The 24,892-nt window shown below is 33.2% G+C and overlaps 1 protein-coding gene across 1 annotated transcript; it reads left to right on the forward strand.

The window, feature by feature from the left end:
- Positions 1-4,321: 4,321 nt before the first annotated feature.
- Positions 4,322-24,375, forward strand: LOC129264931 (neurofilament medium polypeptide-like). The gene is made up of 18 exons (XM_054902895.2): positions 4,322-5,208; positions 10,876-10,956; positions 11,557-11,684; positions 12,067-12,175; positions 13,253-13,390; positions 13,785-13,868; positions 14,518-14,619; positions 15,184-15,262; positions 15,681-15,775; positions 16,348-16,461; positions 16,891-16,947; positions 17,701-17,814; positions 18,283-18,453; positions 19,834-19,909; positions 20,345-20,454; positions 20,965-21,111; positions 21,449-21,673; positions 22,028-24,375. Exons 1-18 carry the CDS (start codon positions 5,116-5,118, stop codon positions 22,592-22,594), a joined length of 2,490 nt encoding a protein of 829 aa, XP_054758870.2. The 5' UTR covers positions 4,322-5,115; the 3' UTR covers positions 22,595-24,375.
- The last annotated feature ends 517 nt before the right edge of the window (positions 24,376-24,892 follow it).

The raw sequence follows: 24,892 nt of genomic DNA on the forward strand, positions 1-24,892 counted from the left end.
GTATGAATATATTTCTTTTTTTCGGTGAGACATAAACAAAAGGAAGACGAAGAGAAGAATGAAGATGAAGAAGAAGAAAAAAAGAAAGAAAAATAAGAAAGAGGAAAGGGGAAAAAAGGAGAAGAAGAAAAAAGAAGAAGAAGAAAACAGAACAAGACGTAGAAGAAGAGGAATAAAATAAAAGAGAAAGAGGAGAAGAAGGAAATAGGCGCATAGTTACGTTATTTCTTGAATAAGCTTCAAAATCATTTTAAAAAGGTGGTGTCGAGAGCGGACATTTTCACAGTAAAAAAAAAAACACTTGCTCAAGCCCTTCACTCTAACAACAAATTAATTAAACTTTTTAAAAATTGTTTGATTTTCAAACAACTTGTTTTAATACGTAAACAACTTCTTTAAAACTTTAAACAATAGTTGTTAGAGTGACAAGCTTAAACAATGTGACTCAAATTTGTAACAGCATGTTTTCCATTTCTCAAAATTGCATAGCCCATACAAGTCTCCTCCTTTATAAATTAATACTAACCAGATAATAATAATAATGAGGATGATGATGATGATAATAATATTAATGATAATAATAATAGTAATAATGATGATGATGATGATAATAATAATAATAATAAAAGCCTTCGCCAATGGGGGGGGGGGGGGCGAAATTTTTTCAGCCATATTTTCCCCGATCGGCCGCTCTAAGTTGATTTTTGTTTGTTTATTTGAAGGGGTTGTCCTAATAGTCATTTCTAAGCTTTATTCTTATAAATCAACATAAATATATGATAATCTTATATACCTTATTTAAATAGTGCGAGCGCGAAGCGCGAGCTATTTTTTTTTTTTAAATTTAAAGTATTTTTTTCAATAAAATTAAACATTCTGGGCGGCAATGCTGTGATCATAAACCAGATGTGTATCTAATTAAATCATTACTGCGAGCGCGAAGCGCGAGCAGAAATTTTTAATATACTTTTTGATCTGATAAAAAAAAGGATCTGTTAACGGCTGCTTGCAGTTAGCCATGGAGACCTTACATATTTCAACAATCAAACAATGCGAGCGCGAAGCGCGAGCTGAAAATGTTGACATTTTTACCTAAAGAATGGAAATCCTGAGCACTTTTTGTAATCGTGATAAGGATAAGTATATAACTAAACAATTGATGCGAGCGCGAAGCGCCAGCGGAAAAATTCGAGATTTATACCTAAATATGGGACACTCTATTAATGTTTTGTAAATCATGTAAATGATGAATAATTGGAAATTTTTCTACATAAATAATGCGAGCGCAAGCGCGAGCAGAAAATATATTTGATATATTGGATAATGATAAAGAACAAGCTGCGTATCTAAATAAAAATGCGCGATCTAGAATCTGGGCATTCTAAATACCCTTTTTATTATGAAAATCAATAAAGCGAGAGCGAAGCGCGAGCTAAAAATATTTGATATTCCGATCTGAAAAAGGGTCAATTTAAGCTCTGTATTTCATGTACTTTGTAGGAAACTTCTGAGGTGGATATGGATCAGTTAAAAAAGCTTTCAATATTATTACTTTGAATTTTGACATAGGACTGGGACATTCTAAGAACATTGTGTCATCATATGAAAATGATGACTATCTTTCTATTCCCCTTCCTAAGTGCGAGATGGAACTTGTCGATATTCCATTCTGAAAAAGGGACAGTTTGATTATTAAATGAATATCTTATTTATCTATCAAATAAGCCTAATGAGAGCGCGAAATCTGTTAATATTATGGCTTGAAAACTGGAAATTTAAAGCACTTTTGTAAATATGAATAAGATGCATGAGTTAATATATTTTAAACAATCAATACGAGCGCAAATCGCAAGCCGAAATTTTGAAAAACTGTTATGAAATTTGGATTTGAAGTAGTTTGTTAAAAAATTAGTATTGAGATATACATAACTCACCAAAATTTTATATAGTGTTATGACAAGAATTTTTTAAAAACTTTTTTACAAAGTCATCCCCTCATCTTATTTTATCCACTCGTCTTCCTCCTCTTATCGTTCCCCTTCTTTTTCTCCTCTCTTTTTCCCTTCTTTTTCTTTTTTTCTTTCTTTCCCCCTTTCTTTCTTTTAGTCCGCCAATAAGGGGGGGGGGGCAGGCCCCTCGGGCCCGGCCCCCTGGATCCGCCTATATGGAATAAGAGAAGAAGAAGAAGAAGAAGGTGATGATACAATTATTATAAAGGACTTTGACGAAAATGAAAGACTGGTTCTGTAGTGCGGGGTCATCTTCCACCGATTTGATACTAGTAGTTTCATAAAAAAAGGTAGGCATATAAATGTTTGATTCCCTCTTTCTACACATTCAGATAAAGTAGGAATATCACTTACCATCAGAAGTTTCTCCAAAAAGAAGATTACTGAGCCTATATTTCTTACCATCACTCATAATAAAAAGTATAAACGTAACTTGGGTTCTCGCTCTTCTCTCTCCCCCTCTCTCTTTGGTTCTTTCCCCCTCTCTCTTTTCCTCTTTCTCTCTCATTATTTTAGTCGGCTGGAAAACACCGTTCAGTCGTGAAGACTTCATATTCAATGCCGTACCATGGCGCCACCTCATGGGCAATGCCATAGAATATAACGTTACATTAAAGCAAATTTTGTTACTTTTTTATACAGCTGTTTTAAATTTATGTTTATGAAACCCTGTTTCATTACAATTTATGTTTAATAATAATTTAATTTCTGTCAATTTAATTTGGGATTTTCTACTCCTTCAAATTAACGTGATATAGGTCTACCCCCGGGGGTCCGTTTCATAAAGCTGTTCGTAAGTTAAGAGCAACTTTAAGAGTGACTGGTGATCATTTTTACGCTCTAAACCATCGCCAATGAATCTACCATTTACCACAAGAAAGGATCACCAGTCGTTCTTAAAGTCGCTCTTAACTTACGAACATCTTTATGAAACACCTACCCGTTAAGGTTAATGCCCAAAACATTTTAGATTAAAAACTCAAACTAATCTACAATCTATACGACTCAAACTATATTTTTCTCACGAGAAAATGATTGTCATTAAGAAATTGTTTGAAAGTTAGGCATATTAATATTCATCAACTAAAAATTCATGTTTTGATGCATTGAGATGGTGCACATATTCCCCACGTTTTCGTAAAATGAAGTAAATGTACATCGGTCCATTCCCCTGCAGATGGTGAAAGGAAATATGAGCTGTTCAGATCAAATAGACATGTCTTATAGTGTAGAGAGAAATAGATAAGTAACTAAACAAACAAATGAAGGGAGCTAAACGTTTTAAGGACTCATTTGCATTCGATATATTTATACCAATAGAATATTTGATGATCATAGGTAGGCCTATGGATGAAAAACTTACTAGTGTTGATTTCAGATGCAGAAGATAGTTTTGAGTGTTATATTTTAGAATATGAAAGTAAAGGACTGAGAAACTCGTAAGAATAACAGAAAATGGGATTATATTGTAAATGGGGAATGAAGGTTAATTGTCATTGCAGATAGAACAGATTGACAAATAATCATCTAAAAGAAGACTGACAAAAAGGATGACAGAAAGTGCAAGTGAGAATAGAGAAGTGTGGACATCGAGAGATCATAAACATTGTTATCTAAATGATTACCTATGAAAATGAATCCTCAGAACTATGGAATATTATTTCCCTCTCAAACTTGCCGAAGAAAATTATGTTTCTGTCAATGAATGAATAAAAATCTAATAAATATCTAGTTTCAAGAAAGTCTCGAATTGAAAAAGTGTGAACCCCGGAATGAGGGTGGAGGTTAAGTGATCAAGTTGAATTTGAATGTTTAGTGATCAAATTGACTGATATTTTGCCTAAAAGTTTCAGCAGGGAAAACCCCCTCCCGTGATGATCAGTTTATCAGAAATTGGATCTCATAAAAGAGAGCTCAAGTTGCCTCTTCATCCCTGTTACGTCCTATATGAAATAAGCCGTTTTTTATATTTAGAATATTAAGAGTCTAAAAATAGTCATATCTCTTTGAGCCCCTTTATTACTATTAGGTTGAATGGACATTAATAGTGACATGTATTTCTCTTGTATCATTAAGATTATTTTGATTTTTGGGGTCATTTTTGTTAAATGGGAACTGACTTGGATTAAAAAACATGAATGCAGTGACTGAGGCAATATTGCGAAGTAAAGTATTAGCCGGGAGTAGTGGAAGTGTCAAACCAAAATAAATCCGAAACACGAATGGGCGAAAACGTTTCCTCGTTCCTTTTTGCACCCCTCGAAATCTTAGCACAGACTTCAATGGGAATTGTTTACACAGCTTTGGTAACCATAGCGCACTGTATACAAGTGCAGGGGTGCACTCCGACACACATGCGGAGCGAACAAGCGCGCATCAACGCGACCACGAATACGGCTTGTATACATCATCAAAGTGTTTAGAAACTTTCTGCTGAAATCGCCAAAGGGACTATACATCGATAGGGCGTAAGAAAATTGATTCGCAGTCTCTTCTGAAGGAGTTGATCCAAGATTATAAAGACATATTGATTAAATCCGAAGTGTTAGAAAGGAGACTTCTTCAGATGGATGATTTTTTACGTCAATGTTTTTGAAAATCGAAGCTGGACATTGAGTAGAAGACTTCGACTACCAGTGGCAGCAGCTGTGGGGGCAATACCCAGTTTCTTTGGAAGTTTTCAACATGCTTACCGTTGCACCTGCCGTGAAGTCAATGCGTCGAACGAGAACGATTGAATTTCACTCTCCTGCAGCCCCATGTATAGTGTTGGATATTGAATAACCTTGGAATACATTTTGGGAATTCATTTTGTCTATATCAGTTTACTTTTGGAAATCAAGCGCTTTCAATTATTGTAAGCCTAATGTTAAAAAAAAAAAAAAACAGAGCAGAGGATTAAATTGTTTTCGTTATCAGGACCAGATCATTGCACTCGTACTTCGTAGATCAGTATGGAATCTGAAATTGTATGTGTGTTAACAAATTAATTGTTAATTTATGTTGATTCTTGATCGAACATAAGTATAACAACATTTCACAAGGTTGCTGTTTTTGATTGACAAAGTAAATTTAATTGCTGCCAGCTAGAGACTGATTTGACAAGATGTCAACTGGCGCTGGAAGCAGTTTTCGTGCGGCCAACAATGTCCTACAGAAGAAATGGAATCAGAGGACATATCAGATGCATGTAGCAAAGGTAAGTTGACTAAAAAAGGGTAGAATATGATTTCAGGGAAAATAGATTTCCAATCTTATTTATACATCTGTTGCTTTGTTGGTACAATACATCATCGCCTTGTTAAGTAACGAATATGTAAATGTTCAGATACATGCATGTACTTCACCCTTCAAATCAGCAAGAGATGGAAATGAAAAAAAATAATGCTACAACATAAAAATGTGGACTAATTTGGGTTTTACTTTAAAAACATTTACATGTAAGACTGACTTTGCTATTGCATCAATGGAGTCGAATTACATGAAAATATTTTTTAATGTTGATCTGCAAAATTCTGCTTATATACTGTAAGATATTTCTGTTTATCAATCCTTTTCCCCAGGATAATTTGCCTTCTGAGAGTGTAGCAGGTATAAGTGTAGATGTATTGTGAAATTGTTAAGGTGTGTCAAATTGAAAGGTGTTTTTCTTGTACTTATCTTGCCATGTCAAAGTCGATAATGTAGATACAAAAATGTAAAATCTTTAAACAAATGTAGGCCTACCTCAATCTTTAGAGACTTTATCTATTTTTAGAGAAATATCAACCAAAATATAATTAGTGACTGATTCAAATTTTTTAAAACAACAGCCAAAATCTAAATTAAAAATGAATATTTGTTGATGGATATTATGCACACGCTTGCCTTTGCCTGAAATATATTTCAGGCTGTACTAATATTTTGTACAGTTCTTGACTGGAATTCACTATTACTGTACTTGTACAGTATGCATTCACCTATTTTGATGGGAAAGAGTATGTGACATCACCATGGTTCCCTTATCACTTTCCGTAACGACTTGGGAATTTCATATTCATAATTCCATTAATTCACCAGAAGACTTTGTCAGAGCTGCGTATTGCTGATCCAGAGTTTAATCAATCATGATTTAATTTTAGGGTAACACACATTTTCCATAGATCCTAGCCCAATCTCATAACGGGGCTCAGTTGGTCAGCTAATTTGGGTTTCATCAAGGATTACATTGGGCACTATAAGGAAGCAATTTGTAAAGTTACAGTGGAAAATTCACTGTTCATGTGCACCTCTGACTTGTTTGTGGGTCAAATTTCAAAGCTTAAGAATTTTTTTTTATAAGCGTAAGGTCAGTAGCATTTACAGTACAGCCCAGGGATCCATGTCATACAGGGGGGAGGGGGTACACTTTCAAACATACAAGTACTTGTCCCCATATCCTTGAATAAGAGAATTTTACAAAATTGCAAAATGTAGTGATGGTGCTTAATATATTTCTCGTCCATTAGAGTATATCCCTCTTGTAGACTATTGTTGTTAGCGATGGACTTCCAATGATGATCATCAAATAAATGGACATCAAATAATTTCACAATAAATTTTCACCTGCTGCAACCCAATACCAAATGGACATAAAATAATTTTAAATGAATGCAATGGAGTGGATGTATTGTGGGGAAAGCATCGTATATTGTTGCTGACAATGTTATTCATATAAAAATTTGCCTAGTTCATTTAATGCTTGGCATCACTTTTCATCTTTTATTATTTTTATTCCTTTACCCACACACCAAATTAACTTGGTGAAGAGAAGAATAAAACTGTTTCATGCTTCTTGTCCCCGAGTCTCCAAAGAGATCATTCATACAAATGTATATATGTGGCCACAGTGGCCTTGTTTTTTTAAATCTGTTTCATATGAGCAGCTTCATTATACACTATATTATTGAGATCTGGTAGAACTGATATTTATAATGATCAGTTTGGAGTTAATTAATTCTTTACCTTCTGGAACTGGGTGGTCCCTGTTCAAAGTCAATGGGAATCACAGAATTCAGAAGTCAACAGGCTCATCATCAATCACTATCAGATACAATCAATCTGGAAATAAATAAGCAAAGACTTCATGGCAGTCCTCCACCAAATGTAGTCCGATTATGAATGCAGCTGTTTTCAATTTCATTGACACTGAATCAGATAATATATTAAAAATCAATGCTAAAATCAATAGGACATTAGTGGGAGGTATACATATATCTGCCGAGTGAAACCCAGAACTATGTTAACTCTTTATATTTGTATATTAGTAATATGTACATGTACAAGTAGGCTATCTGACTTCTTGTACCTTCCGTAAATTGGTAAATGCCCCCCAAACAAAGATATATTCTGAAATAAGTTGCATCAAGAGTACGGAGGAATCTGAAGAAATAACACCAATAGTATCAAATTTTGAAATTAAAATTTAAGAAAGCCATTTACTTTTGAGTTTTTGTCATGGAATGTTTCATTTTTTAGTACTTTATTGTAAAAGATCATTAGTTTTCACCTTTTTTTAAAGAGCTGTTGATGTCATAATTAGCTTAATTTACAATTTACCTTTTAATATGAATTATTGAAAGATATATATTTTTTTTGGTTCAAAGGATATAAATCATGGTGAGACTTACATGTAATGATTAAACTTGCTATTTCATATCCAAACTGTTGTATGTAACTTACTCTGATTAGAAAGAGAGATTATTTACATACATGAAGATCACAGCAAAAAAAGGGAAATCATTAGATGTTTAACATATTTCACATGATGCCTCTAGTGAGCACAAAATCAATAGTACCATATGGCATTACATGTATATGATTGATATACTGACAACTTGGTCCTTGCAAAAAGCTTCTTGTGTGCACTTTGTCCTGTAGAAATGATTATACTTGACTTTGAAAAATGAGGTGGATGGAATAGTTTTGCTGCAGCTATCGTTGCTTGGAAACATGGACAATGGAGTTGATTTTTAGTATCGGACAGTCATTTGTGTGAAATTTGTTTTTATATTGCATTACATGTATGATTACATGTATGTTGAAAAAAAAACCCAGAAAAGTTAACACACCAATAAATTTTCATAAGATAGAAAATATTCAAAGGTTCATGAACAATACTCTCTTTGGGTTAAAAAAAGTACTCTGTGGTGGGGGGGGGGGGGGGGGGGTAGGGAAGGCCCCTTGGGATGCTGAGCGCTTTCATAATGGAATACATGTACATATTATATGTATGGTCATCTGTGAGCTACAGACTTGTGTAGATGACATATTGTACACTGCATTGTAACTTTGTAAGTTAATGTGGGTGTGAAAATATATGAATAGAGCTTCGATTTGATAAAACACCATCTTAATCTAATTTGAATTAATCAAATAGTCTTTAATCATTCTTAACAAAAGGCTGAGCATGTGCAATTTCCTTTGTAATTCCTGTATTGTGGTATAATAATTTTTTGTTCATGCTGGTAATTAAGGATTTTTAATCACATCACTTGCAATTTACATACTGTATATTAAGTGAAAGTAGACAGCACATTTAAAGAGTGAAATAAGATTAAACACAAGAAATAATCCTTATTTGATATTTTTCTCAGTGGTGCCACTGGATTTTGTTTATATGTGTGTGTGGGGTGCAGATAGGGTGGTAGGAATGTATAAAGGGGTACTCCACAGGCTGAAAATAATGTGTCTTGAACAGATAGAGAAAAATCAGCCGAACACAACTCTGAAAAAATCAAAAAAATCGGACAAGAAATTTTAACGAAGTTATGACATTTTGAAGATTTGCATTATTATTGTGAAATGGTTCTATACATGTCTTCATGAATATTCAATGAGCAAACTGATAATGTTATATCCCCACATGTATTTTATCATGTAAAATCATATTCATTTAAATTTTGACCTCGAAGAACTAAAAAAGAATCGCATTGACAGCTGATTTAATGCATTATATACAGATATTCATCGCTGTACTTTTTTTATTTCAACAGAGACGTATCATGTAACACATACGTGTATGAAAATATGAAATAATTGTGATTTCATGAATAATATAAGAAAAAGGAAAGTGTGGATGTGCATGAAACTGTTTTCACAAAATATTGCTAAAATTAAAAATTCAATAACTTTGTTATTTGCTATAAGATCATTTTGAGGAAATTTTTATTCCTTTAACTGAATTTTACTCTATTAATTTAGATATACGTGTAATTATTTTTAGCCCCTGGTACTCCTATACATGTAGTCTTTGAATTCAAGAAAAATACAGGTATCATGAAAAGTTTAGTGTTGGCTTGGATTTTTTAAAGGATGAATGGAGATGTGGCAAGGGTAGGAGCCTATTGGTATTGCCAAAATTTGCAAAACACCCTCCAAAACCAGATGAATCTGTTGATTCAGATTAAATCAAAAGAATTGATATTGGGAGGAATTATTTACTAATTACCTCTTTGAGACTTTAATATCTGATTCCATGATATCTCATGTACAATTGCATAGGAAGATAATCTATGAATTTGCTTTTAAAGCCAATATTAAAATATTAAAACCTAACCATAATTCTATATGCCTATAGTGGAGCGTTGTGGCCCAGTGGATTAGTCTTCGGACTTTGAAACAGAGGGTCGTGGGTTCGAATCCCAGCCATGGCGCAATTTCCTTCAGCAAGAAACTGATCCACAGTGTGCTGCACTCAACCCAGGTGAGGTAAATGGGTACCGGTAGGAAGTAATTCCTTAAGAAGCTGTGTGCGCTGTGAACGCCTAGCTTAGCCTGGTAAAATAGGAGCGCCTTGAGCACCTAACAAGGTGGATATGTGCGCAATATAAATACCCTATATTATATCTGACAGGGAATTAACAGTCATAGCAGGATAAATTATCAGGTCTGACCATAGACATAGTATTTGCAAATATTTTATGGGAAATAATACACTTTTTAATCTTTTGTACATTCAAAAGAACCATTTGGTCTGAATTGAAAAAGTGTTTTCCTGTAACCTGAACCAATATATACAGGTACTGTATACATCCCTTACACTCAAACCACTTTCTGTTTCTGAGCATTGCATATGAGGCTCTCAGGTTGCCTAGCAACAGTGACTTGTTGATTTCACTTCGACACTTATGAATAATTCTATCAAAATAATGACAAGAAGAAACCATCAAAGTCTGAAACGTGGTTACACATTTTTATTGAAGAATTTTATTGTTATGGGAAATAGGTCAAGAATATGGTGAGTCGTTTGTAATTACATGATTAATATTCTCTTAAGGTACATTTGTGGTATACATGTAGGCCTACTGTATGTTCTGAAGGAAAAGTATTTACTTTAGTGATTCAACCTTTAAAAGGAATAAATAGATACTGTTTAGTTGACCAATTAGCATTACATGTATACGGTACAGTGTATTCATTATTAGAATAAGAAATGACATAAAATGAACAGGAACTTTGTCTGTCATTTACACTGTAATGTCTATTTCTTCTTTGTTTATTTTTGTTATAAGAGTTTTGTTATAAGAATGGTACAGTTTTAGGATATGAAGTGAAATTAAAAAACAATGTGTGATCTGTTTGTATTAGTTCTGATAATAATTTTGTTTTACATGGGAGGGGGAATCAGTTGGATATACAGTACAACATATCAAAGGTTGTAAAACATATTTTAATCACCAAAGTTTCAATTGTTTATGAATATGTTTATGCATGCTATTTACTTGAGTTCACTTTTCTTCCACTACATGTACATGTAATTGATGAGTCTAGATATTTTGTGCCTTTGAATTATTTTCTCAGAGTTTAATGACATTATTGATGTATCTTTTCTTTTCTTTTCCCCCAGAAAAATGGCATGAGGACCAAGATCGATGCCACCTCTCCCAAGGTCTTCCCCCATCTACAGGTTAACATGAAGAAGTTGCAGGTATTGGTTTCTTTCTTTTATAATAGTTGAGATCAGAAAAAATGACATTGAGAAAGGCTGAATCTTCAATATTGCAATGTAAGATTGTAAATTTATTATTTTGGTTGAGTTCACTATGGATACATGTAGCTTTGGAGCTGCTGAAACAGATAATTTTCAAGGTTCAAGACCCCTCACTTTGCTTTCATAGTGATTTCCTTGAAACAATCATATGCTATGAATGTTAATTAAACCTCAGTTTTAAAGAAACAAAGCATTTCAACCTGGCTATCTCGGTGACACCCGTGTAATTCATGTATTTGCTCAGTGAAAAGCTACATGTATTGGTCCGTTCTGAGATTTCAGTACTGGTTTGTTATAAATTTGAATGGATTACTTATGAGCTCTCTATAGAAAAAATTGATTGTGCATTTATTATCCAATATTTATCCTTTTTCCTTCATAGCAGGTACATTATAGTTCTCCAGGTAATAATTATTTTAATAGGGATTTGTTGCAATGAATCGAATGGTAAAGTATGTAGAAAGTTTCTCCTTCTCTTTCTCTTTCCTATAAAAGGTGAACCTTTATTTTGATTATTTTTTATATATTTATTTTCAGGCTGAAGAAGAGAAGCAAGCCCAGATTGATCATGAGAATCGCATCTTATTAGCAAAGCTGACAAACATCATCAGATCTGGTGGCCAAATTGATAACTGGAATTTTGAATATGAAGCCCAACCCAAAACGTGAGTTTTTCATATTAAAGATTGATAATGATAATTGAAGTTGATAAAAATCAACAGGATGAAGTTATTATCATTTGAAGCAGCATATTCTATATTTTTGTATTAATAAATATGCCCCTTTATACATTTTGTACATTTTTTGTGACTTAAGACTAGTGCTTGATTTATACATGTATATTTTTAAGCAAAATATTCATGTTCTGTAAAATTAAATTTTAGGACAAAATGACTATGAAAGAATTGATATATGATGAGAGAAAGAAATGATTATCAATATCATATGAAGAATATAGATATGATTTGCTACAATTTTAGAACAGTTACATAAAGTTATGTATATTAGCATTTATTATTTATTTTAGTATTTTTTGTTTGTTTACAGGTTACATGCTCCATATAAGAACAGAGAACAGGAGAGAATAGATCGAGAAAATGCTTTATTACTTAAACGTCTCAATAATGTCAAACCTCAAGTTAATTTTGACAAGATGGTGAGTTTTAATATTAGGTTTCAAGATTTCAGAATATATTTCATTTCCAACAAATACTATAAATAACACGCTTTGAATTAAACCACAATCAATAATACTTTTGTTAACTAGTCAGTTGTAAAATGAGCAATAGTAATGCAATTGTTTGTCTGTTTGTGCTGTTCTATTGTGGACAGTATATTTTTTTAAATTCAATTGAAGTTATAATGAAATTCTAATGTTCATAAATGGGAAACAATTTTTCTGTGCACATGTGTGAAATTAACAGTGTTTATTAAACCATGAGATTATGCAGTCATAGTTTTGATGATATGGTAGGTAGTGCTTCCAACCTTTATATTTTGAGCAATGAGACGTCACAGTTGAGATTTAAGTCACAACTCAATAAATTTCCAGTTTTCCTTTTTTACCTAGAGGTATTAATGTAGCAAATAAGCCCATGAACCAGCATCATTTTGGGGGGTCATTTTTGGCTTATATTGGTACCAAAGTCACTATTTGCAGAGTTTGGTGAAAATGGCATGGATTTCATTTTAACTCTGGAATATCCTTAACTGGCTGTCAATTGCAAATAAATTAATATCCCAACACCTGTCATAAGTCTTGCAATTATTTGCAACTTTGCTATTGATGACTTGTTCCCTTCTTGCAACAAGAAAAAAAAATTATTAAGGAAATTAAATTGATCTATGAATTGGGAAATTTGTAATTGATATTTACAATTGATTGTTAATAGTTTCCTTGCCACACCCCTGTAAACTAGTACCATGAGAAAAAAAAATCATACCAACGAAATGATTTGCTTGTTGCTTATCAAGTTTGAAGTTTGATTAGTGAAAGTGTCAATTTTAGAAATGTACAATTCTCCAGTCTGATCTTCAAGTTGGATGTACATGTAGTGGCATCCGCCTGTAATTTGAGCTATATATGGGGAAGTCAAATTGATGCAGGTGTTCAAGGTTTAAGCCCTGATCGCATCTCACAAATGGTGACATTACAAGTCTTTCCAATGTGAATCGGATTAATATACATTTGTTAAATCTCCATGTTCTTCTCATCCACCCCTATCACTGTCAGGAGGACGACTACCTCATGCATAACTACTTCCTAGCTCAGAAGGCCCAGGCCACAAAGAACTATGAGGTGGACCTCAGAGGCGTTGATGAACCTGATAAATTTGTCTTCTATGCTAAGGACAGGCATGCCAACAAAGAGGTGAGCTTAATTATCATTTAATTATCAAGGCATGAAGGAATATAATAAAACAATTTTTTGCAAAGCCAGTAGAGGGTCAGCTTGCAACAGTGGTCCCCCTGGGTGACAAAGAGTATTCTTCTTTTCTTATCTAATCCATGTTGCAATGTACCATAAAATGGAGTAGTACATGTAAATATTATTCTGTGATTATTTACATTTTGGTCTTAGCTTTTTACCTGTAATATGATGATTTACTGTTGTTGACAAAACAAAATAAAGATTCATACGTTCATCTATCCATCCATCCATTCATTCATTATTAGTGCAGGTGTGATATCTGTAAATCAATATTTAAAAGCTCACTATTTAATAGTTGGAACGTGATATTGATTATTTATTTTGTATGTTTCAGAAAACTTTTGTTGATGGTGAAATTGAAGAGACGATAGAGGAGCCAGTGGAAGGAGAAGTCAGAGAATTAACATCAGCCAAAGTGGTAAGTCACAAGATTTGAATGACAGTTCAATCAATACCAAGGTTAAATCAATATGTGCTGCATTCTTAGAAACAATAGACAATGCAGAAAAATTTTCAGCTTATCTTCAGAAATACTCTACAATGAATCATATTTACAGCAGTTTAATGGGTCACTCTATCCAAACTTTCTTATATAGCTTTCTGTTTAATTATTGTAAATGTGATACAAGAATTGATTTGTAATTGTCGTCTTTGTTTCTTTCTTTGAATTTATGTTGTTAATATCAGAACCTGTGATAATCCATAGAATAATAAGGTAAATGATGGAAAAAAATAATTGCTAAATGTATGGATATAGAGATAATTGAATGAACGATATGAATGATGGATGAATGAATTAATTCACTACACATTAATGCTCCCCTCCTCCCTCTACACTTAGTTTGTTTAATTTATTATGATACTTTGACCCTTGACTTTGAAATTTCAATTGCCTCTGCTGGCTCCCCCATATTCTCTGTAATGTTTGATAAATATCGTTGAATGTAGACTACAATTTTTTTTACTGAGAATATAAAATAAATATATATATATATATATATATGTATATATAAAATAGATATCATATGAATAATAATAAATGAATGAAATACATATTTTTCATTTAGGGTGTTTCAAAGAGATTAGCAACAAGACAGCAACTCAAGAGAAGATCCACAAAACTTCCTTTGATTGGACCAGAGAGGAAAAAAGCTGAGGAGAAGAAAAAGGTGAGATATTGCTTTTAAGATGTTAATATAATATTTTCAATTCCACAAAAACTTGTCATCATTGAATTAACAATGAATTGACAATAATTAATTTGCAGAGCTTTTTTAACAATAGGTGTATAAGAACAACTTCTGTACAACAATTTATAATATATTGATGTCATTACATTTTGTTTGCAAGTCTGAACAAAATTATTATTATAAATACACTGAAGAAACTTAATGGAGCAGAGAGTAAATTACCATTGGTTTCAATAGATAAAGAAAATTAAGAATAGCATGTTGATATTGAAAGTGAATTGCCTTTTGTTGCCCTTATCCATATATTTATTCCTCCTGTGAGTGGTACTTACACTCAGAATTTAATCCATTTACATGGCATTGCTGCAGTTTTAAAACCTATAAATGCCACTTGGTTATATTGTCTGTTCGTTCTGAGAGCTCCAAGGGAAATATGGTGTATATTTATTGGGAAGGTCGTTTGTCTTTTATCGGCCACATACAATTTAATATGTGTACTTTACATTTTATTACCAGTGTTTCTTGATCCTTTTATTTTTGTAGAAAGACTCGGTGGTGAAGATTGCAACATATAACCAAAAGGAGGAAGCTGCCAAACTCTTCAAAGCAACCAAGGGAATGGGTAAGAATATCAACCAAGTAACAGATATTCTGACGAAATATGGACTTGGATGATAAGAATAATAATCATATTATCATTAATGAATAGATTGTTAGCTTACTGTGTAGTAACTAGTATTTAAGTAATAAACTTTGGTAACTCCAGACTTAATAACAAGAAATCAAGCACTGAGTGTCTTTCTTGGAAGTGTGATTTTGAAGGAATGTATTGATTATTTGTTCTTTTCACTTTTGTAATTGTTTGAAAAAGAACATATTAAATCTCTGTAAATTTATTTTGATATCTTAGAGTTAAGAAGAAATTTTAAAAGTTTCAACGAAGCCTTATGTTTCCGCAGGGGTGATGGGAGTGTGCTTCAGTCTATTTCTGCAATTATGATTGATAGATAAGACAATATTCTTTTGTCTGTATTCTGCAGGTAATCCGGAACAGATCTTGGTTCAGACATTAGCCAAACGTCAGTATCAACAGCGACAAGACACCATGAAGAAGTTTGAAGAAAATTACGGTCTGGTAAGTGGAGTTTGTACGTGTTCACACAGCTCTATTTCCCTCTCTTTATTCTTATCCCCATGATAGTAGTATGAATGATGATGGTGAAAGTGATGATGTTGGTAATGATGGTGGATGTGATATATATGGTGATTGTCATGGTGATGGTAATATAGTGGTAATGAAAGTGATGATAATGGTAATAATGCTGGTTGTGGTTAGGGGTGGTTCTATAATTTACCAGAAGGTGGTACTCATTGAAAAACAAAGATAAAATAACAACAATGAAATATAAAGATTATCCTTTTTTATAGGGAACACTTTCCCTTAACAAAATTGACAAGCAAAATATGGAAAGAAAAAAAGTCATAAAAAGTGGGCTTGTGCCCCCTCCCATGGATGGTTTCTGAAGAATATATGTTTTGAGATTTGAGGTTATTCTGGAATTTGTTATTCTATATTCCTGCATATGCAAGTGGAAAGTGTTGTGAAATTGAGAAGTATGTATACGGTACTTATCAATCGCTTCCGAATTTAAAATGCTTGAGGCTGTTCACCATCATTGAAATAAGTGATGTTTTTTATGTTTGCAGACCTTGGAGGAAGAGTTGAAGAATAACCTGAATGCAGAGTATGATGATATCGTTGAAGCCCTCCTAATGACCAGAGAAGAATTGGATGCCATGACGATACGAAGAGCTCTCAAGGTACATTGAATAAAAAATGATTTGTCACATTGAAAGATGATTTTCTAGAAAGCAGAATACATTCACATCTTTAACGACTTATTGTATAAAAGGACTACATGTCCATAAAGACCAGTTTGTTTCCCTCGATTAGTATTAAAACATGTCTTATAGGAGCCTCTTCATAGCAACCATTCTCTTAAAATTCATTATATTAATGTCTTGATCCCTTGAGCAGTCTTTACATGCAAGTTTTACTGAGAAAAATTGTGTTTATCTTTATATATGAAATTTTCATATGAAAACAATTTAGTTTACATGATATTATGCAATTTCTAATAAAATATTAGAAAGTGTGTCCTGTGATAGGAACTCTCAAGATTTAGGTCAAAACATTTGTTCAATGAAATCAAATTTGAAATTACCTCCTGTTTCTATTTTGTTCAACAGGGTGATGATTCATTGGTCGAACCTATTATTGAGGTACTCTGCACAAGAAGTAATTCTGTAAGTAGATTATGATGGTGGGGATGACAATGATGATAATGACAATGATGATTATGATAATGATGCTGGTAATGATGGTATTGACAATGATGATGATGAAAATTATTATTATGATGATGATGGTGGTGGTGAGTTAGCATTAGTGATAGTAATGATGCTGCTGCTGCTGATGATATTACCAATTGTCATCATGATGATTATGATAGCCATGTTGTCTGTGAGGATGAAAATAATAATGGTTGCAATGGTGGTAGCGATCTAGACTATTTTAGTGAAGGTTGTTTTAGGAACCAGTCATTTCAGTAGATATTAATCCCACCGCTGCCACCAAATCATGATTATGTAATGACAATTCGAAATTTCATTCTTAATAGTCACTCTTTATCAACACATTTTAAGATTTCAACACTGTGCCAACAAGAGTCATTGTATAATGATTATGATAGCTGGATTTATTTAGCACTCTTGGCGTGAGGATACAAAGTGCTGCTATTATTACCACAGCTTTAGCGTGAGCTACCATCACCGGTGCTCAGTGCATTCAAGGAAATAATCCTGCCAGGTACCATTTCACCTCACCTAGGTGACACTGATAGGTGGCGCTACAACACCTACATTTCTTAAAATGTTTATTTTTTTTACATGTAGTTGAAGTGGCAGTTTTCCATGTTCAATATTTTGACAATGTTTGAGAATTAATGGTAATTATGATAATTTAAATGATATTGGTATGGTGGTTTTCTATTTATGCAGGCTATTGGTTTAATTAGAGAAGCGTACAAGAAGTTGTATGGTGTCACCTTAGAAGATGACATTACAGCAGAAATAAAAGGCAAACTCAAGAACTTATTTTTGGTTCTTTCAAAGGTAAGTAAAACCCAAAATTGAATTGTACCCAAGAAATAATTGAACAAAAATCAAAAGAGATACTGACAGGACTATTGTAATACCAGTTCATCATGATCTATGCAAATGATCTATAAGAATCATAATTAAATAAATGAGAAATTTATATACTCAGTAGTCATGATAATTAACTTGACATGATAAATATGACTTTGTGAAGCATACATCAAAGTAAATGGAAAATATCATTGGTTGGTAGACATTTTTTCTATGTACATATGAATATGAAAATATTTATGAATTTACATAGTTAATCAGTTCTTAAGAAAATTAGATTATGATTTTATTTTCATGAAACTCCAGCTGTAAATATTGCCCTGATTTATATATTAGAACATGTTTTTCCTATTTTTCTTCTTGGTGTAATTTTATTACATGTTTATGCAATTGAATGCCTTAATAGTATTCATTTTAACCATCCTCCCATAGGGTGTTAGAGTAGAGAATGTTGATGTGGACGAGGAGGCTGCTGTACGAGACGCTGAGGCGCTCCGGGATGCGGGAGATGAAAGATGGACACCCAGGAGTGAGAAGATGTCTGAACTTCTCCAATCATCCAGTCTACTTCATTTTAGGGAGGTTCTCTTGCAGTATAATAAAGTAAGTGAATAGTCCTTGCACTGATTTAATAATGATTCTTCTTCATGGAGTTTACAGAGCTTGGTTGATATTCCGAAAATCAGATTGTCTTTTACCTGAATATATATTGTTGAAATTATTTTTATATTGACAGATTTGAAAGCTTACTTTTGATTTATTGAAGTGATTAAAATTGCTCCCACAGACCAGCATGCAAGTCAAAGTTAAACAATGTTAAGTTAATAGTTTACCTCATTTCTGATCACTATGATGATTAAGATAACAGAAAGTCATTTTCAGAATACCAGCCCTGGTATTCAATGAATTTATTGGTACATCGATGTGTGTTTCTTCAGAACCTCCAATAAAATGAAAGTTAATAGAATTAATCAGTTTGTTAGATATGTAGTTCATTATAATAATAATAATAATATAGAGTATTTCTAAAGCGCCAAATCCACATTGATTATGTGCTCAAGGCGCTGAAATATACTTGGTATATCATTATTACCCCGGCTGTAGCTGAGCGGCCATATAGGCGCTAAAGCATTCAAGGAATAAATTATGGGATGGCTGTATTTACCTTTTTTACTCAGATATTTTTTTTAATGAATTAGCAAGTAATTAAAGTATAATTTCCTGTAAAATGGCAAAATGTGTCATTTACATATTAGCATAGTTATTAACCAGTCATATTTCTCCCAGCATGGTCAGTATTTTCTGTAAAATTTGCTTGAAGAAGAAATAGGTACATCATGCAAAGACATTGGAAACTCATTTTCTGTTTATATGGCAGTTGTTTCGTTTTGTCATAGCAAGTATTTATTGCTCTTTCTCTCTCAGTCCACTTCATTGTATTTAGTGTATCCTGCTCACTCATTCAGATTTTTCCCAGATACTCACCTCTTCCACTTACCTTTTCAATGTCAGACTTAAAAAAAATCCTTTAATGTTTGATTCTATAGAACCTCTTTTTAGACTAAGAAATATTCTTACATATTTCAAACTCAAATGACCACTAAATTTGTGTATCTGTGAGGTATTGTCATAATCATGAATGATTGTGTGTGTTTGTTTATCTGATAATTAAGTTAATTGATTGATTTTTTTTTTCAAATGACTGTGCTTGACTAATAAGTGATAGGCAACACACTGTTTCCTCCTCAGAGTTATAATAGCATGGTCTTCTAAATAGATGTTTTAGCATATCTATATTGATTATCAAACAAATATGATTTCCCAAAAGAGTATAAAGTAAATCATTTCTACTTTTAATGGGCACATTAACCCTTACCAACTTGTGATTAATCCGCTCAGTTTTGAGGGAAACTGGTTGTTTCTTATATGAAGAAAATGTATTTGATCTAACATATACCCATTATTTTTGTTTTAAATCTACAGCTAACCAACTCAAATCTGGTAAAAGAATTAGAAAAGTCACTCTTTGGAGATTTTAAAGATGCAATGCTCTGTCTAGGTAAGTTTCTGAGAACCTATTCACAAATGATTTGGGTTTAGCTAGCTTTATAAAAAATCATTCCCACATTTTTAGCTAATCATTTATCCTCTGCAAATCATGTTTCATTAGTTCTCGTTAGCAGTATTAACATATTCATGTAGAATTGATTAGGCTTATTTAGAAAGTATTGAAAAGTTGAAAGATACATGTGTGGTAGTGAAAAGATTAAGGATAGATCACTTTCCATATGCTAAAATGCTTGGCTCATCCTTGACTTAAGGAGAATTATACACCAGGCCCATCTTGTACAAAGATATATTGGATACCGTACATTTATTCAGGTATGAGCATTGTTTAGATAAATTTGCCAAAGAAGATGACACATGCTATGTTTATGTAATGTGTCAATATTTCAAATAAGATATATATATCATATGACCTTTTTTGTCACAGTGAAATGTATGAATAGCAATACTCAATTCCTTGCTGAACGTATTCATGCATCACTGACTGGAGAAGCAGATGACATGACACTCATTAGAATCATCATCACCCGATCAGAGGTAGGCTTGCATCATATATGATTTGCTATATTGTCATTTAATGACTATAGTATTACATGTAACAGCAATCGAAATTACCCTGAATTGCAATTGATCATGAACTACAAGAGTGCGAATATTTCCATTGACCAAACTGAAAATGAGACAAAAAAGCACCAGCCTGTAGAAAAGAGAAGAGCATGCCTACTTCCCTTTGTCTCTTTCTCTCACTCTCATGTTATCTTTTTATATGACTTCCATGTTGACTCATCTTGGGGTCAAAATGTTGCCCTGTGATTATATAATTGTACACCATAATTCAGAATATAATACCCCAGATGGAATATTTTCCCCATGTGTTGATTAATTCCCTTGTGCTATTTTATAGCTTGATTTTCAGTACATCAGGTGGACACGGATTTAAAGAATGCTTTATAAACAGACCCCGATGGATGCAATTTATGGTGTTAATGGCAGCCCATAGTTAGAGAAAATGATACTGATTTTTATAAATTTCTTTTCATTGTGCAGCTTGACCTTCCATACATCAGGCGGAGTTACAAGAAGCTATATCAGCAGACCCTGATGGAAGCAATTGAACAGAAGTGCAAAGCCTCCTTCAAGATGGCCCTGGTCCAGATGGTCCAGGTCCATGGAGCATTCCAAAAACAAGACCAAGTAAGCTCTATTCTCTCTACCAGTATAAGAAGTGATTTTCGACATATATATGCCCAAACTCCATGGTATATTTTAACACCTAAAAGTGTGGGTCTCTCATAACACTGACTGGTGTTCTTATAAACACTTTTGACCTGATGCAGTATGTGGCCTCATTTATTTCAAGAAAAAACAATATTTACTAGACTTCATTAATTTAAATGTCCTTTTTTTTTAATTAAAGATAACAAGTGTTGTAACCCCAGCAATGCTACATTACTTTATTCTTATTCTGTTTAATGCAGAAATGTGATTATAGAACTTGATCCAAAGCTATTTGAAATTTAAATCATTTTAGACTAAAGAAGAGGAGCCAGGAGGATCTGACTCACAAGAAGCTGAAAAGCAGGCTGGTGGACCTCCTAAACCTTCCCAGCAGAGGCCCTTGAAGCACCCTACACCTAACACCGGTGCCAAGGTACCTGCCAGTAACCCCCTGGTGAAGAGTACCCTAAAGAGCAATGACGCCAGAAAGGGTACTCCAGGATCTCCAAACAGATCAGCAGGAGCAAAGTCTAAACAGGTAATTAATTAGTCTATTAAAAAGGTATTTTTTCTAAACCTGTAGTGAATAAAACTTTTTACTTTCCTGCAAATAGACAGGTGGATGTGAAAAAATACTAATTAATCTTCTTTCATGAAAATATCAAATTGTAATTCTATTATTCATACTCCTTAAATACCATTCCATAATAATTATTGTGAAGGTTACTACATGATTGGTATATGAAAGCTTTTTATTTCATTTAAATTGATGATTTTCTGTATCAGATTATTACAAAAATTAACCTTGTGAGCTTAATATTGAAGCTGTCTAGTTCCATCTCTTTTAAATCATAATCATGATAAACATAAAATATTCCCTCTTTTTCTTTAGACTACCAACTCTCCTGGAAATTCTGGAAAGTCCAGACAAGCTCCTGGAACCAAGACTGGAGTAGGGGCGTCGGCCATCAGCAGGAAAACCACCACACCCCCACGAAAGGCGACTCCACCCAAACCAGCCCAACCCTCAAAAGAAACCTCAAAAGCACAACCACCGACCAAGAAGAAGGTGGAGGAGAAATCAACTACTGAAAAGGAAGATCAAGCCAAGATGGATGAAGAGAAGGAAGAGAAGAAGATGGAGGAAAAGAAAATGGAGAAGGATAAGGAGGCCCAAGGAGAGGCATCTGCAGAGAAAGAGACTCCTGAGAATGAAGAGGGTGAGAAGGATGAAGATGAAAGTGATAACAAAGATGGGATGGAGAAAGAGGAAAAAACGGAGGAGAAGTCCGAAGCAGAGATGAAGTCTCTGAGTGGTACAGAACCAACATCGGAGGACATGTCAGCAGAGAGTGAAGTGAAAGAAGAGGTGAAGGAGGAAGAAGGTAAAGTGGAAGAATATGGAAAGGAGATTGAGATGAAACCCAACGAGGATCAAGAGCAAGGAACTTTATCATGATGAGCTGCATAAAGAATTGGAAATTATTTATTAAAAAAAACTATGGAAAGCCATCACAGCCATAATTCACCATCTAGAATATATGTGTTGCTGAGTGACGTAACTTTCAGAGAGGTGTATTGCTCCTGAAATGACAAACTATGTAACTCAAAATTGAAATATTCAAGAAAGTTACAAAGCATTGATGCCATAACACCAGAAATAACGAGTTGTTTCTTTGGGGTGATGTTGTAGCTTCATTTTGTAAGATAGAGAGAGAGACCTTAGACAGTATATATCTTTTGGTGTTCAGTTGGTCATCTGTTTCTTCACAATAAATAAGTGATTTTGAGATAAGAGGTCTATTAACCCAAGCAATACTATGCCTTATCAATTCAACCAATCAGCATGCTTTGGGTTTTTTTTTTTTTTTTTACAAAGTGCCATTACATCTGCCTTTGATTGACAAAATATTACCTATCTAGCCTTTCTTAGTTCGGATTGATATTTGAATATCATAATACAGTATAAAAACCTCAAACAATTGCTGATTCTTGGACAAGAATCTGTGTTCAGGTTAACAATATCCTTGTATGTTTAACCTAAATGATAGATATGATTATCCATATCCTCCTGTTTTGAGTAATTGTGTTGTAAAGATGTATACAATGCACAGATATTAATCCGTCAGATATATATCTTACAAGTGATTCTAGTTATTATGTTGTGATTTTACTTATTCACTCAAAGAAAATATGTTTATATCTTTCTCTTACTCTTACTCTCTCTCTTTCCCTCCTTCATTCATTATGGGTAGTGCAAATAGATACCTTTCTGAATTTTGTTAGATGCATATATTTTTTAATTTTTCACATATTCATCTTGACCATCTCCATAGAGTTATGATGTTTATATATATTGCTTTCTGTTCTATGAATGCATATTTGTTGTTATTTTGTGCATTATGACAAATTAATTTTCTAAAGACAATATATCCATTATTGGATTTAGTAAAAAAATAACAGATCTTGAAAATAATAACAGAGGGATTCCAAAATTAATTTTCTTGTAGAGGCATGTCTCAATTTAAAAATAAAAATGCCTCGCCTGGATCCAAGCAGCAGCTTGTCATTGTTCAAAACTCACCTACACCCGACATCTGGATTTATTTTTAATACATGAAATTTAGAGTGTAGACTTTCAACCTGTCTTCATCATTGGATATCAATAAAAGAGATTTAAAGCCTTTAGGCCTATATATTCAGAATCTTTTTTTTTTATGTCACAAATAGATACATTTTAAAGATAGTATTTGATTTGGGATCTTGAATAATACAACTTGTAATCCGTATGTAATTCTTGATAAAGTTAAGCTTTATCTAGAAATTCTGTATGATTGTCATACAAGTCGTCAATATGATTCAAGTGTCCTTAACTCATGAAATACAAAGTATTTTTATGATCTGCCAGAAATGTGATTTTTATTTGTAAAAACTGTTGATATGGAGTATACACTGTCATGTATCACTATGTTAAACTGTGATGCAAATTTATATTTTGTACATGAAAATTTACACATGCACCAATTTGAAATTGATGATATATTTTTATTGCCTTATACACTCATCATGATCATGGCCATTTTTCAAATTATTTCAAATCAAATCTAATTTGATAATGTATGTTATGCTTTGATCACAATTTTGTAATGTTGTATCATACTACATGAACTTTGAATTTTAACTTATTGTACTTTGTAAATAAACAACATGAATAAAAAAAATGTTAGTGTTTCATTGATGATGAGCTAGTTGCATGACAACTAAAACAGCAAATATTTATATGAAAAGTGTGAAAGAGTCAGAGAGAGAGAGAGAGAGGGGGGGGGGGAGAGAAACAACATGTGGACTATCTACCAAGTACAGTATATAAGTACATAAATATGTATGTATATGTACATGTATACTTTTTTTTAGAATGTACATGTATACTTGGTAGATAGTCCACATGTTTGATCAATATCAATAAAAATATGGTAGAAACTTTCATGCTTATATATTCTTTTATTACTTTGTTTTATTCTATAAATTAGAGAAGGGGGGGATAGGTAGTGAGGTTTATAGAGGAAGGGTGCAGATGAATGCATAGAGAAAAATCTAGAAAGACAGAAGGACATCGACAGGGGGGGGGGGCTACAGCTAGAGAAGAAAACTAGAGGGAAATGGCTAATTGAGAAAGAGACGGACACTAACAGAGAGAGACGGGTCTATAAGGCAGCATGTATAATAGGCCTGTACGAGTCAAGGTGGTAAAAAGGGT

The sequence above is a fragment of the Lytechinus pictus genome, chromosome 7, assembly GCF_037042905.1.
Source record: "Lytechinus pictus isolate F3 Inbred chromosome 7, Lp3.0, whole genome shotgun sequence".
Classification (NCBI taxonomy): domain Eukaryota; kingdom Metazoa; phylum Echinodermata; class Echinoidea; order Temnopleuroida; family Toxopneustidae; genus Lytechinus; species Lytechinus pictus.